Source organism: Colobus angolensis, unplaced genomic scaffold (assembly GCF_000951035.1).
Source record: "Colobus angolensis palliatus isolate OR3802 unplaced genomic scaffold, Cang.pa_1.0 Scaffold27, whole genome shotgun sequence".
Lineage (NCBI taxonomy): Eukaryota > Metazoa > Chordata > Mammalia > Primates > Cercopithecidae > Colobus > Colobus angolensis.
In genome coordinates, this window is record NW_012115932.1 from 2,950,062 (window position 1) to 2,965,438 (window position 15,377).

Genomic DNA, 15,377 nt, shown 5'->3' on the forward strand with positions numbered 1-15,377 from the left:
CTGTAATCCCAGCTACTCGGGAGACTGAGGCAGGAGAATCACTTGAACCCGGGAAATGGAGGTTGCAGTGAGCTGAGATTGTGACACTGCCCTCCAGCCTGGGTAAGAGCAAGACTCCATCTCAAAAAAATAAATAAAATAAATGTATCATGAGGCCAAACAACAAAGCAAAATTTATCAGCCCAGATTTCTCCAGAAGGCCCCAAATTTGTAATTTCTGCTCTAGAAACTGAGTTCAGATCTGATCAGTTAAGAAGGTCAAAACCCACTCACAGAAATGACTTCATTTAGTTGCCATGCAATATTATGCTCTCTGCCTCTGGAAAGAATAGAATTCTCTGCCATTTTTACACTACAGGGTTGATATGAAGAGCCGCCTGCTAAGTTTATTTTCTTCATTCTGTAGATATTTAGAGTGCTTCTGCCATATACCAGAGACTGGGAATATAGTGGTGAATTGAATCTTAGATAAGTTGAATATGTAGCACAGCACATTAAAAAAAAAAAAAATGAAGCATCTGTCTCTAGTTTAAAACTGTTAAAAAATATGAAGCTCATTACTCAGTCAGTGGTGAGGATTAAAAATACAGATGGACAAAACCTGAAACAGAATGACACTTTAGTAATTTTTTTTCAGATGAGGCTGATACCCAGAAAAACAAAGGCTAACCAAAGATCACAGAGGACTTAAAATTATAATCCAGAGCTCCTGTCCTTAGTGCAAGCCCCTTTTATCCCTCTGTGCTGCCCATTTCCCTAAATCCAAGAGGACTGATAAAGGATTGTCACAGTACTAATTTTGATGGCAAAGTTCATAAGATGACAGACCTTATTACAAAGTTTCTAAGGGAATATTGATGCATGAAAATAGGTATGCACTGTCTGAAAACACTGGAAACCATTAAGTAGACAAGAAAAGTGACTTAAAAAGGACTCATAAGGGAACTGATGATTCCATTTGATCAAGCAAAATACAAGGGGAACTGAATCTAATTTTCTCATTTTCTCTTCAGTAGAACAAACCAGGTGGTTAAACTTTGTCTTTTTCCTAAGTCAAAAACTCTGCAGTGAGTTGGAAGCTATTAAAAAATGACTAGATTTTGACTATGGATGACATTATACAATGCTACTCTCCAGTACGTAAGTACAAAACAAATTAAGTCAGAGGTTCCCAACTGGTATACTTGGAACCATTCACAGGTGTGCTCCCAAATTTTGAATAATCTGTAAAATGAAGTCTTGCTCTACCAGAGTGCTGGTCACTGATATGCTCTCTTTCTAGGACACGGAAGACAGCTTCTGTGCTGTTGTGGCTAGTGGGGCCATACTAGTAGTTCTGGCCAAGGGAGTGAGTGGAAGTGACATGTCCATACCAGGGAGGAGCATGTAATTGCTAGTGTACAGCCTTGCAGTCTTCCCCCTGGCATGACCATCCAGAAAGTTCAATAGTGGCTGTTCCACCAGCCTACATCTCTGAGTGTCTGCACCAAACGGTATTCTTGTAGTGTACGTGCATGACATAAATCTTTGTGGTTTTAAAGCCACTATAATTTTGAGGTTTTCTGTTACAACCACATAATATATTCCTCCTGAAATACACACAGTGACATCTGTCCAAAAGGCTACCAACAGACTCATCTGATTTGGTATGTACAGCTGGGATCTATTTGCTATTAAGAAGTAAAAAGCGTATTATAATGTGAAAGTGATTCCGAAGAACTCTATTTTTATTAAAATCCCAGATAATTACTGCTAGGTCTTTGGATAGTAGCCTTCTTACCACTAGAGGGAGCTATCTGCTTTGTCTTCTGCCTAACACCGAGCACCAAAAAGATGATAAACCTTCAGCTACACCTGGGGTGGAATGAATTCTAGCCCAGATACTTTTTTTTTCCCCCCCAAAAAAGTCATACTGCCTTAGTGCTAGGCTAGCTGGATAGAAGCTCTGAAATGCTAGGCACCCCAAAAGGTTGATTCAATCTGAATCAGAAGTAAGGTTCAGAAATGTATACTTTTTTTTAAAATAAAAAGCTCCCCAAACACCTCTGAAGCAGAGCTAGGTTTGCTAACAGTGGGTGTGGAAGATTTCAAAGAAATGGTCCTTTTCAATCAAAGAGTTTTGCCATCTACAGGGCAATTCTAACAAGGATCAACACGTAAGTCCAACTAAATTAAAAACAGAACCTCCTAAGAACAAAATTCAAAAAAAGCATTTTATAATGACAACAAACCACAGAAACAAAACATAATTATCTTCAAATTTAAATTTATTAAGACATTCAGCTATGTCTGTCAGTCTACATCCAAATTTGCTACTAAAAATAAAATAAAGTCACATCCCACATTAGGAATACCGAGGTCTGAAAAACACTTTTTGAGCCAAGCCTATTGTATAAATAAATGACTAGTTTCTTTTCATATCAAAATTCCCATAAAAAATTACATTCCCCCCTCCCCAGTTCTACCTGTAGCCATGATGAATGTAAAAATTTAAATATGACACATTCTTGTCAAAGAAAAGGTGCAAAGTCTATTAACAGCTTTAAAAGTGGCATTTGCAGAGTGTGATCATACAGTTATGTACTCATTCCCAAGGTGCAAATATTGCCATAATTTAACACTGTTTTGATTCAGTTGCAAGAATTAAACATCACACAGGATTGAAAAGTACACCCAGGGCCTCTATCAGTGCCCTAAAGCCCTTCCCACTTTGGTCTCCTTCACTAAAGCGGACTCCAAAGTGTTCATTAGAGTTTTAGTTTACTTCACACAGCCAGCGAAGTATACAACATATTAACAAAAGTTTCATATACATCAAAATATTGAAGACTCCGTCATAAAGTTCAAGAGTCTCAGATTACATGAATGCACCCGCAAGGCCCAAGTGCCCACCCACCCCTTCTCTAAAGCACATACAAAGTATGAGCGTGCTTCAATCTTTGAATACAATCAATGCTTCTTCATCTTTGATTTCATTTCAGTGCTGTACAAGACTCAATCATCACCTGACTGAGTTCCAATTAACTGAGGAGAAAGGGGGTAGAGGAGAGGGCTGGTCGCTATTCAGAGTTGATGATGAGATTGATCTGTCCCACGGAGAGTGAAAGTTCAGTTCCACTTCTGCCTGCTTCTTCCCATGCTGTCTTCATGCTCTTTATCCTCACTTCCTTAGTCCTTTCAACACTCAAATCTGATTTTATTTCTCTCTCACACGTATCAGGGGCAGTTTCTGAAGTTGCTGAGGTTGAATTTTCTTCACAAACCTCTATAAAACATCAGCATAGAACATAGAAATACATTTTGATTAGCATACATTGCAAAATTTCTCCCACAATGTCAGGGGATGAAAGCAGGTGGTCCCCAGTGAGAGGACTTCCTGGATTAGATCCTTGGAATGTCAGTTTCCTGCCTGATCATCTCATTTTCATTCCTCAAATCAGAGCATGAATTCCATCTTGAGTTAACTTCTCCTCCAGAGTATCAAAGCATCATTCCTGCTTCTTTTCCTCTAGGATGATTCAACAGGATGTGCTTCATCTTTTGCACTGTGAGGATATTCTCTGGGGTCAAAAACCCCTTCCTGGTTATCTGGTTGTCTGGCGATGCGCTCATTATTGTCCCTAGAACCTTCCTGTATCCTGGTCCCTGGAGTATGCTCTTGGCCTGGGGGTTCAGTACCTTCCTGAAACATGACGTTTTGCTCAGCTCCAGCATGAGGCTGCAGAACTGGCTCAGTTCCTAATCCTGGAAGCTGGGAGGAGTTTTTCAGGTGGCAGTGGCACAGAGGGCAGGTCTCCTGGACATACAGCCATTTCTTAAGACACCCTGCATGGAAAAAATGACTGCAAGGCGTGATCACAGCAGATTTCATGTCCTAGAAGAGGGGGAAATAGATACCTTATAAATGTCCGTTTTCTAGAATCTTTGGTGCTATCCCCAAAGTTCTGGTTCTAACATTTCTTTCCCACAATAGAAAATTTGTAACATAGATCTTAGCATAAAACTTACTTTATGTATCAGTAATAATCCTGCTGCCACCACAGATCCCCCTTATACAAATAATGCAAGAACCACTGGCTAAGTACTTTCTAAAAGTGAAGGAAAAACCAAAAATGAGGAAGAAGCTACCTTTATAACTGGGTTTTGCCTTAATATGAAATGCAAGTGTTACACAACTGTTGCAGTATGATTACTGGGTCTCCACTGGTATGACAAGAGTATAATTACAACCTCAGAAAACCTGATGAAGACAGGACTTTTTCTACAGTTTTGCTTCAACACAGCTGAACACATTACTCTATGATGAAATTATTGGCAAGGAGACAAAATCAGCCATATAATACCAGGGTATTGGCAAGGAAGTGGCAATCTCTCATTAGGGACAATGTATATACCCAGTTTCCAAGATCTGGTCTATATAAGCCAGTGTTTCTCAACTTGCATAAGAATCACTTGTTAACACATAGTCTTGGGCCACCCAAGACCTACTGAAGTGGAATATATCACGATGTACAACAAGTCACCTATGTGACTTTTATACACTCACATTTGATAATCGCTAGAACAAGGAGTGGTGTACTTTGCATTGATATTTCTTGCATAAGATATATATGAAGAGGGAAGCCTGGAGACATGAAGTTATAAAGACATACATTTGGCAAATCAATCATTAATTTTGTTTAAAGTCCCAAAACAAGGAGGTGTGGATATCCCAGAAATTCCTTGCCAAGAACTGGTAACACCTGGGAGTCAACTTTTAAGCAGAAAGCCATCCAAGAAAAAGCAGCCAGCTGGGAAGCTAAGCAGTTGTACTCTCATTTTCCATATGATATCAGCAGGTAGTTCTAGCACCTCAAAAAAAGTGATGTGACAACAGGAAATACAAACAGGACTCTTGAATCCCCGAGATGGAATATTCAGACATCAGCTGCTGAAGCTGAGGTGCTCCGACTCTGTTTTGATGTGCTTTGTCCTGAGTACAATGAGGCTACCTAGCACAAAAGAGCTAGGGTTCACTTTAATAATAAACACAACTAAGAGAATGGCTACTCTGAAGGGAGGCAGGAACCCTATATACTCCTCAGTCCCCTCAAATGCAAAAACAACCTGGAAACCATTGTTTAGCTAGGATCAAAAAGTATGTTCTAATCACAATAAAAAATTAGTAGTTGTATTTTACTATTAGAAAAAAATTCTTAAATACGCACAAATTTAAATATGCACAAATACATACACCCCCCACCTAAACTACAGAAGCAATCCTGAAGTAAGAATATCCCCTGTATACTGATGACACTGTCTATAGTTTTAGTCTACCAGCCTACACTCTTAGAGAGTGATTTTAAAAATGGGACATAGTTTCTGCTGTTGGTCATCATCTCACATAGTTTCTGCTGTTGGCCATTATCTCTGTCCATATTTCCAACAGTGCAGCCTCTTGCACGGGTGACTGATGATTAAACTCTAGATCTTTTTGTTGTTGTTTTATTTCCGAAGTGATTTAAGTACTACCTTTAATTTGTAATAGAAGGCAATCATCAGGCTCTTTATGGTGCATGTGCCAAAGACCATAAGTAGGCCAACTTCAATTGTACATCAGTTGGCACTTTGCCACATCCACCCACTTCCACCAAATGTTTGTACCCTCGGATACTCAGCAACCCACAGGTGGGCACATATTCTCTCTACCTATGTTAGATACATGAATATTTCTTCCCCACTCTGGGAATACTAGAGGGAAAAGAGTCAGAATTTTGGCACACCACTTTTCAGGAGTTGCTGACCCCTCGTTGATAGTCTATTCGATAGTCCGTGTGAGTGCATATTCAGGAGTAAATATAAAATGCACCTAACCTGTTTTTCCTTTATTTATGGGTGAGCAATAATGTTGAAAACAACAATACATTAGAACCCAAGGGACTAAATTTAAAACTTAATTTAGAAATAAAATGGAAATATTTTATCAGGTCTTTAATACTTGAGGTCCACTTTTTTTTTAATCCAGAAGATAATTCTGCCTAGAAATTTAAGTTGAATTTGGTTAATATGGTTACAGTCCCTATGGTTACAGTCCCAAGGGATACACTATATGACTTACCCAAACAGATTCTTATTGAAGGAGTTACCTGATAACAGATGGCACAAATATCATTGTGTTTCTCAAGCTGCTCTTTTGTAGCAATGGGTAATGATTTAATCTTATTCACAGCATCCCTGCGGAGAAGAAAGCTCTTCCACCCCAGCTGGGCCCGAAGCCACACGTTATAGTAGGAATGAATGAAGATGATCATTGAGCCCATCACTGTCCATTCTCCAAAGATGGTCTCTGAGACGCCATAGGCCACCACACAGAGGGCCACAAGGAACTCCAGCAGGCGGTAAGTGCCATTCACATAATAAATGACATCATCCATGTTTTCCACTGGCTCTTTTCTGAATTCCTCAACCATAAATAAGACATAAATAAAAAGTGTTCCCAGAACCTGAAAAAACAATGTACGTATCTTGAAATATGATGAGACTTTTTTCATAGGCTTTAAACAATAACACATTCCTGGTGTTTTTAGGATGCAATATTTCAAATCTACAGAAGAGTATCCAGGTAAAAAAAACATTTTAAATAAATAAAAAATCAACTCTAAAGGGAAGACACTGATGTAACTAAAATGTGGGTGATCTTAGTAATCCAGGCATAGATAACAAAAAGCCACACCGTCAGACATGACTTTCCTAAAATGATTCTGATGAGTAATCAATTTTCTGATTCATCTTTTTCCCTTATTCCTTAGGTCACCAAAACTCATCAACTCCATCTTAATTTTCCTCATACCAGTCATTCCTGTTCACAACTCTCAAAGAACTTTTACTTCTACAAAAAACAATGAGTAACTCTTCACTGTCAGTGTTACATTTTCTTTTACTTCTTAACTTAGGTAGCAAAGATCTTCCTTTAAGTTACAATAAGCTTATTATTTCTAGGGCAATATTTTGTGTGTGCATGTCTGCGAAACATGTATCATGTCTGTATACGTGTAATACACACACATCAGATACATATATATTTATATACATCATGAAACTATTGGTATTTTTTAGTGGAATTTAATTTAAAAAAAACACACTCCAAATAAGCTCTGACACAAGCTCTAAAAATGTTTATTGTTTTAGTTACTTATCAATTTAAGATTTACGTGACATCTCTGTATCATACCATTTTGAAAAAGAGAGACTGAAAGGCTTAATTACCTTCATAAAAAATACAGTGACATCAATAGGTTTATCTCATATTTTAATAACCTGCCATCTACCTCCTGTGCTCAAATAAATATAATGTGTTCTAGTAAAGAGAGAGAGAGAAGTTATCACCTCAATAGTACACTTATAATCATTCATCTTGAAAAAATTTAATTCCTTTTCTGGGAGCAAAAATAACAAAATCAGTTATTATACAGAGTCAATTAATCATAGGCTTACCTGAAGAGAGGTAAGGATGCTGCTGGAAATAATGATAAGAAGCCAAAAATCCATGTGGAAAAACTGGCAAATCATATAAGCCATATAAGCAGGGAATACCAATAAAAATAAACAAAGGCTTACAGCACGGAAGTGTTTCCACAAGCTCCTGGAGAAAGAAAAAATTATTCTTTTTAAGTGCCTGCCACCTAGTAGCACAACCACTCACATCAGCAGCTAACATCTCTGGTGCCATGATTAAATTTCACAAATTCCTCACTGAACACCCTTCTCCATGCCAGTCACTGCACTAGAGTTCAGGCCATGTCACACAGGCTTGGCATGTCAAAGTCACCACACTCAGTCAACTGCAAAGTACCACTGATTTTCTTTTGTTCCTCAATAGTTTGCTTTCAATTGCTACTCCTAGCAATTTCAAATTACTTCAGGCTTTTGTAGCGTTAAACCTTAACAATTTTAATAATTTGTCCTGGTTAGGACAGGGAGGGAGTATTAGAATAATTTGTGGTCTTTTTCATAACATATGTTATTTTTCAAATAACATAAATCTTATGACACCCTCTCCCCACTCATTCCACTTGTGATGAGAATCTCTGCTATAGTTAGTGCAGTGTCACTAACAGGAATGACTCTCCAATGAGCAAGTACATTCATCCTCACATCTCTTGTGGTCAGGGGAAGTGGGAGACGTGACTGAGAGCAACTGTATTGTAAGATCTACTAGCTGGTTTTCCTCCCTCCTCCAGTCCTGATCTATCCAGGACACTGTCAGCCAGACTAATCTTCCTAAAGCTCTACTCTCATAATATTTTCAACACTGTCTCTAAATTTTTGAGTCTGGCATTTGAGGTCCTCCACTCCCAATTTTTCCATCCAAGCTTGTCAAATTTGTTCCTCATAAACCGAGCTGGTCAACTAACTGCCCTCTCAGCAAAACACAAGCACTCTTATATCCCACTAGAAATTCCTCCATCGTGCTCTCCATTTCTTTAAACCCTTTAGGCTAGTTCAAGCTAAACAAATTTGGCTTTCAATTGAAATAGTTTAAAGCTTATGGCTACAAAAAAAATTAAGCTGTTTTAATTAAATATCAACATCTGTGATATGTTCTCAAATCCAGGTAAAGCATCTCAAAGAGACACAAATAACATAAATCATCTTTCCTACCTTTAATTATAATATAGGCAGGAAGTAAAAATTACCACACAAGGTCAAATGCTATACAGTGTGGTCCTAACATAATCAGTAGTTCAGAGAATACAGTTAATTATTATGGTGAAAATTAAAGCTGCATACTTTGGATAGTGTTTTACATTTTTTCTTGCCAAAAACTAACAATAATAATAATAAGAAGAAGAAATTAAGGAACAAATGTAAACTTGTCAGTAGCTTTACTTTCAGATTCAGCAATTTTAACTTTTTAAAGAAAGGCAGGCAAGAAGGATCATCATAGTAGCTGTACTGTGTTAGATGATGAATTATAGCTCTAATAGGGCAATCTGCCTTAAAATCTTAAATATATTTTTTAAAAATCAAGCCAGCTATGATTCATTTATATGAAATATGTACATATTTATAAACACACACATATATATTTAAGCACACACACAAATATATATACAACGTTATGTCAAGAGTTTTACATTTATGTCTAATTTTAATACAGGTGGATATATACACACATACATATACATAGACACACATATATGTCCTTATCTAAATAGTTAAAATAAAATAAAATTTCAAATAAAATATAAAAAGAATAAGGGAAAATTACATTGAAGCCTTGAGAAATTAATAGGTTAAGCGCTATAAAATGACAACCCATTTCCTAAAATGTTTGCCTTTTGAAAATTTGCTATATAATTTGAATAAGCAGACTATAGTTCTAATATTCCTTATTAAAAACTGCAATAAAATTTACAGATAAATTAACCAATTGTTTCTATGGCTAAAGCTAACTCACACACCCTCCCCTAAGCTAAACATGGAAATTACCTATAGTTCAAGCAACTCCAAAGATATATTTATGAAGATTTTCCCCTTAATAATTATTTCTTTAATAATAAAAATTATTGTTTCATGGAGTATCAGTATCATCTCTTAATTGTCCTCTAACTTGAGAATTAGGATGCTTTTCCTTTCCTTTTTTAATCCCCAGTACACGGAATTGAATTCATCACAATCCTTGACTGACGATGTACTATGATCATTGGTCTCTGCATGTCCCTCCTTTTATTTAGTCAGTAATCTAATTAACTATTGTAAATAATGTAACAAGCATTTATGAACCCACTTCCCACATACAGGCGAAGGCCTGGACAATAAGCCACATCTAACCACAGGGGCAGGCCTGCCTGTATGTACCACGTCCTCGCTCGCCCCTCCGCCCCACGAAACCACTATCTTGAATCCTGTGTGCTTCATTCTCTTGCCTGCTTCCCTTTTTACAGTTTGGTTTTATCTATACGTATTCCTAAGTATTACACATTTTAAAGTTTTGTTTTTAATATAAAAATAATATCCTACATTGTCATTTTTTTGGATTTACTTTTTTACCTTGTGCTGCTATGATCATTCATACTGTTTTGTGGGTCACTATTTTTAACATAGCACTGTGACTATTATCACATGTTATCATCTACTTTCTTGTTGCACTGGCGTCTGGGTTGTTCCCAGGCTTCTGGTGAGGTGAACTGTTCTACGAACATTCTTCTACATGTCTCCTACTATATACGTGCAAGAGTCTTTGAATATATACCTATAAGGAGATCATGCCAAACTCTCTTCCAAAGTGACTACACCACTTTACACTCTCATCAGTACCTGGGATATCCAGTAGAGCTGCAACTTCCCCCATCATAGGTACTGGTAGATTTTTCCCTCCCCTTTCTCTCTCCTTCTTCCATTTGACTGCGTGTAAGAGAGTATCTCGCTGTGGCCTTCACAATTCCTTTGTCATGAATGATGCTGAACTTCTCTTCATGTTTGCCTGTCTTCTCTTTTCCTAAATGCCTCATCATGTTTTGTGTCCATTTCTCTTACTGATGTGTAGGAGCGATTCTTGATAAGGAGTACATACTAGAAATATTTTATTCCAGTTTGTAATGACCATTTCTAACTTATCTTTAGGTTTAAAAATTGCTATTAATTCGAATATTAATAGTTAAATGTATTAATCTTTTCTTTCATAGTTATAGTCAATCTCGGTCTTCCATAGTCAGTTCTGTCAGTTTAAGAAATCTTTTCCTACTCAAACATCCAAAATACACTAATCTCAGTGGAATTTTAACTTTCTGTTTTTGACATTTAAGTCCCTAACATACTGGAGTTATTTTGTTTGTAGTGCGAGATAGGAATCCAGTGTTTTTCTAGCTTCATTATAGACTAGCACCTGTCTCCACTCATCTGGCATGCCATTTCTGTCATATACCAGAGTTCCACCCATATATGGGTCAGTCTGGGGTCTCTATTCCACTGGTCTACCTTAAGCCAACGTTACAAATGCCTCGTAATATCTCCTGCTATGAGTGAAATACTTTATTTTTCTCAAATTGCCTGATTTATTTCAATACTGGGATTACAATGGCTTCACAGAGTGAACTGGGAGGTATTCCTCTTATAGTTTGAAAGTATTTGTTTTAAATAATCTGCCAAGTGTGGTGGTGTGCACATGTGTCCCAGCTCCACAGAAGGCTGAGGCAGGAGCACTGCTTGAGCCCAGGAGTCCAGCCTGGGCAACACAGCGAGATTCCATCTCTAAAAATAAATAAATAAATAAAATAGGGATAACTGTTCCTTGAAATTTGGTAGAACTTGCCTGTAATATCATCTGGCTCAAGAAGTTTGCCAACTGCTTTAATTTATTTAACTGTTATAGAACTATTCAACTTTTTAGTTCTTGAGGCAGTTGTGGTAAGTGGCATTTTTCTCTTAACTTTATTTCATTTGTTTTAAAAAGTACTAGCATGTAGCTGGCGGTTATTCTCTTATTACTGTAGGCAATGGTGGGAGGGAAGAACAGAACAGTTCATGTCTGCTTTTCCTCCCACAGCCAAGGGGGCAGCCTCTCCTGCCTCAGGTTAATGCAGCTGCAGCCAGAAGGAATAACACAGACACCAATTCGAAGTACCCCAAATCCACATACAACACTTCTCAGGTTGCTCCTTTCTCTCTACATCTCCTCTGCATCTAATTTTGGAGAAAGCCAGTAGTGAGGATAGTTCAGTATCCTGGGAAGACCCACAACAGCATCTACTGATACTTACAGTAGTGGAAAAACATAATTTTTCTCTTTTCCAAGTATTAGTTTTATCAATATATACTAACTAGTGTGATTAATAACAAACGATATTGACAGATGACAAAATACTAATTATACTTAGGTCAAAGAAATCTACTTTTCAGATCTACTAAGTGGCTATTTAATTGCACTCACCCTTGAGTTCAACATTTTAAATGCCTCAGTTGAGAAACCTTAAACCTCATAAACAAATGTGAAATAACTACAATCAATTATGATGATTAAGAAGCTCTAAAACACGTCTAAGAGTCTGAGCTTATTTAAATTGATTTTTCAGCCATCCTACCACTTGAAAAAATTTTATTGAATGTTTGGCGGTGTGTGTTATGGGGATACAAAGATGAATCGGATGTACTATAATTCAAATGCTAATTTGGAATGTTTTAGAAACCAGCTGATACAATTCTACCTCCCAAGATATTAGCAGTTCCCTCACTCATAAAAGGCTACCAAAGAAGCAATAAATGCAGATGTATTTCTATAATCAATACTCAGAATGTGGATAGAGCACTAGAAAAAAACAGTGACACTGAATTTTCAGAAATTCCTTATAGAATTTCCTTGTATAAACTACAGTAAAAAGACTGTATCTTTAAGGAACTAAGTAACAGTTTGGCTTTTATCCCTCACAAAAATTTCTGGATACCTCAATTATCCTGATTTAATCGTTATACAATGTATACAGCTCTCAAAACATCACATGTACCTCAAAAATATATACTACTACTATGTATCAATAAAATATACAGAGTTTAAAATTTTACTGTAATGAAAGATGTACATGAATCCAACTATTAATTTCATTTGGTCCTATAAGTTGTCAAGAATCCCTATAATCCAGTCAGTTGAAACTGTCTAAAACTCTATCAAATGAAGATGTTTTTCCATAAATGTCTATTTTATGATTACCTGAGAGCCTCTATTTTCCTCTCCTTCATTTGCATTTCACTTGATGCTTTCTCTCCTTTAATTTACACAGAATAAAATTACATATTATTTGTTACATTTATTATGCTAGACTAAATTTTATGCTCTATATTCTTAATTTTAAAACTGGACAAATATAAAAAGTATTAAATTCATCTGAAGCAGAAAAAGTTAACTTATAATTACATGGCCTTTGATGTGATTTTTAACTAAAAAATCTTGAGAGAAGAAACAACAGTCAAATAAGTCAAACATCTCATACAGGAAAAATAAAAACATCAACTTGTTGAATTAACCTAAGCTAATACCAATTACCCATATCCATTTTTCTGTCTCTAAATATTCCCTAAATATTTAGACAACAAATGCATGTAAAAAATATTACATGAGTTAATTTAAAGAATATTAAGAGGCCTCTTACTTGTCTCTAGATGCTCCCAGTGCCAAAACAATAGGATCTGCAATTTCTAACATGGACTGTAGGATAGAAGCTACAACAATGAAAAGGATAATACTGAGCAGGAATGCCCGATGAACAACCTGTAGTTCTATCAGCCCAGTTTGCACTGCCAGGATTAACAGCGTTACTCCTTCTGTCATACCCCTGAAAAAAGCATACATTTTCAGAAAACATAAAATAATCTGAATATCATTTAATTCAAGGAGAAAAATAATCCAAAGTCTTAGACTCTTGTTACATATTTTTAAATCTATTCTGACTTAATTCAGACTAAAAACCTGATCAGTATATTAACTTTATAACATTAATGAAATACTCATATATATCACTACACGTGCAAAGGCATAATAGCTATTATTTTACCACACAATGAGGGCAAAAATAATAACTTCTAAGACAAATAGAAGTTTTCCAACCCGACTTTGTTAATAAGCCAGATATTAATATCAAAACTATACAGAAATCAGATTTTAACAGGGTTAAACTTCAAATGGGAGAAAGCAAGCTTCTGAAAATCTCTTAAAGAAATCTAGGAAAGGAAGGTGTCCAACATTTATAATGTATTAATACATACAATAAAAATACATCTTTCTTTAACATGGAAATGTATTTTTTATAGTACTTTAACCCAAATGTTGCAACCATTAAAAACAAACTCTCCAATTCCATTTCTTCTAAAATTCATCAGCCAAAGAAATTCATCATTACTTCCTTGAGTTATATATAGCATTTACATTTCTAGATGTATTCAAGGAAAGAACTTACCGATTCATGGCAGGATCATTCATGAAAGCTCGATAACCCTGCAAGTAAAACTTGCAGAGTGTGAGAACACCCAAGGCAACAAAAGAAACTGTGAAGACTAAACCCAAAAGAGAGTAAGGAGTGCTGCAGCATTCCGCAATACTGGAAAAAAAGAGGGGGAAATTAACAGACATAAACTTTCCATTTGGAGTAAAAACATCTGAGGCCTTTAAATAACCACCAAGCTTGATCTGATCCTCATTAACTAAAACATCCTAAACCAAAATTTGAGGTGAAATCACCCAATTACTCCACTAATAATTTAACCATCTTATTCATCTTCAAACCCACATTTTTCTATCTCATTGGCAAACATGCAGATAGCACCAGATCTGAAACTAGGTCTTATTTTTAATAATCTATCATCTTCAAATGCAGTAAAATTCAAAGAGCCTAAATCTTCACATCTAAGAAATATATAATTAGCATGCTGACAAGTATTCAAAAGAAGTTTGTACAGTTGCCCACTGTTCTTCCTGAAAAATGTTGGCTATTCAAATTGTTCACTGTGCTACGTTATAATATGAATACCTGCTGCAACTCCTTATTTGACCAAACTGCTGTGGAGCGGGGTGTATCACTCCTCCTAATCCATCAGTATCTTACATACGACTGGCATTTTAAAATTTAGGTTGAGACAAACGCATTTTTAAAAAAGGGGTTACTTCAAAAGCATGCCCAAGAATTCACTCCAAGACTATCTAAAAATAATTTTAATATTAATTTTTAACATAAAAGTTTGTTATGATACTACTAGAGCCGGCAAATATTTTCATCGAACTTAGATATTAACTTATGTGTATTTTATAAATACATGTACTATTATGTACTAATGAGATGGATTTAGCATTCACACCATATCTTTCATATATACATATATATATATATATGTATGTATATATTTGAGACAGGGTCTTGCTCTGTCGCTAGGCTGGAGAGCAGTGGTACAATCATAGCTAACCGCAGCCTTGCACTTCGGGGCAAAAGTGATCCACTTACTTCAGCCTCCCAAGTAGCTAAGACTATAGGAGCGTGCCACCGCGCCTGGTTAATTTATTCTTTATACAGACAAGGTCTTGCTATGTTGCCCAAACTGGGCTAAAACTGGCCTCAAGTGATCCTCCCACCTCGGCCTCTCAAAGTATTGGGATTACAGGCTTGAGCTAATGCTCCCAGCCCTTATATAGTATCTACATCTTAAGTTTTAAATTTCAAAGAAGAATTTTACTTATATAGATGAGGAATTATTCAGGCAATCAGTGCTTGCCTTTTACTACACAGCTCCATGCTTCTGTATAGTTATCTTTCCTACACAATTGCTTATAAGTTGGTTTTTACGTGAAAGCATCTAATTTTACATGGTACCAATGTACACTATGATGAGAAAAAAAGTCTTTCTGTTAGAAGCCA

At 36.3% G+C, this 15,377-nt stretch overlaps 1 protein-coding gene across 5 annotated transcripts in view; it reads right to left on the reverse strand.

Annotated features, from left to right (window-relative positions):
* Nucleotides 1–2,249: 2,249 nt before the first annotated feature.
* The window catches only part of RNF145 (ring finger protein 145), a 51,991-nt gene continuing 38,863 nt past the window's right edge, over nucleotides 2,250–15,377 (reverse strand). For 4 of the 5 annotated variants that reach the window (XM_011947689.1, XM_011947691.1, XM_011947686.1 and 1 more), the window contains exons 7-11: nucleotides 13,929–14,069; nucleotides 13,125–13,307; nucleotides 7,474–7,621; nucleotides 6,126–6,482; nucleotides 2,250–3,874 (exon numbers count right to left, since the gene is read on the reverse strand). In XM_011947689.1, coding sequence (XP_011803079.1) covers nucleotides 3,509–3,874; nucleotides 6,126–6,482; nucleotides 7,474–7,621; nucleotides 13,125–13,307; nucleotides 13,929–14,069 — 1,195 coding nt within the window. In that variant the 3' untranslated portion in view covers nucleotides 2,250–3,508. The remainder of the gene's footprint in view (nucleotides 3,875–6,125; nucleotides 6,483–7,473; nucleotides 7,622–13,124; nucleotides 13,308–13,928; nucleotides 14,070–15,377) is intronic. The other variant, XM_011947688.1, reaches the window with a different exon arrangement.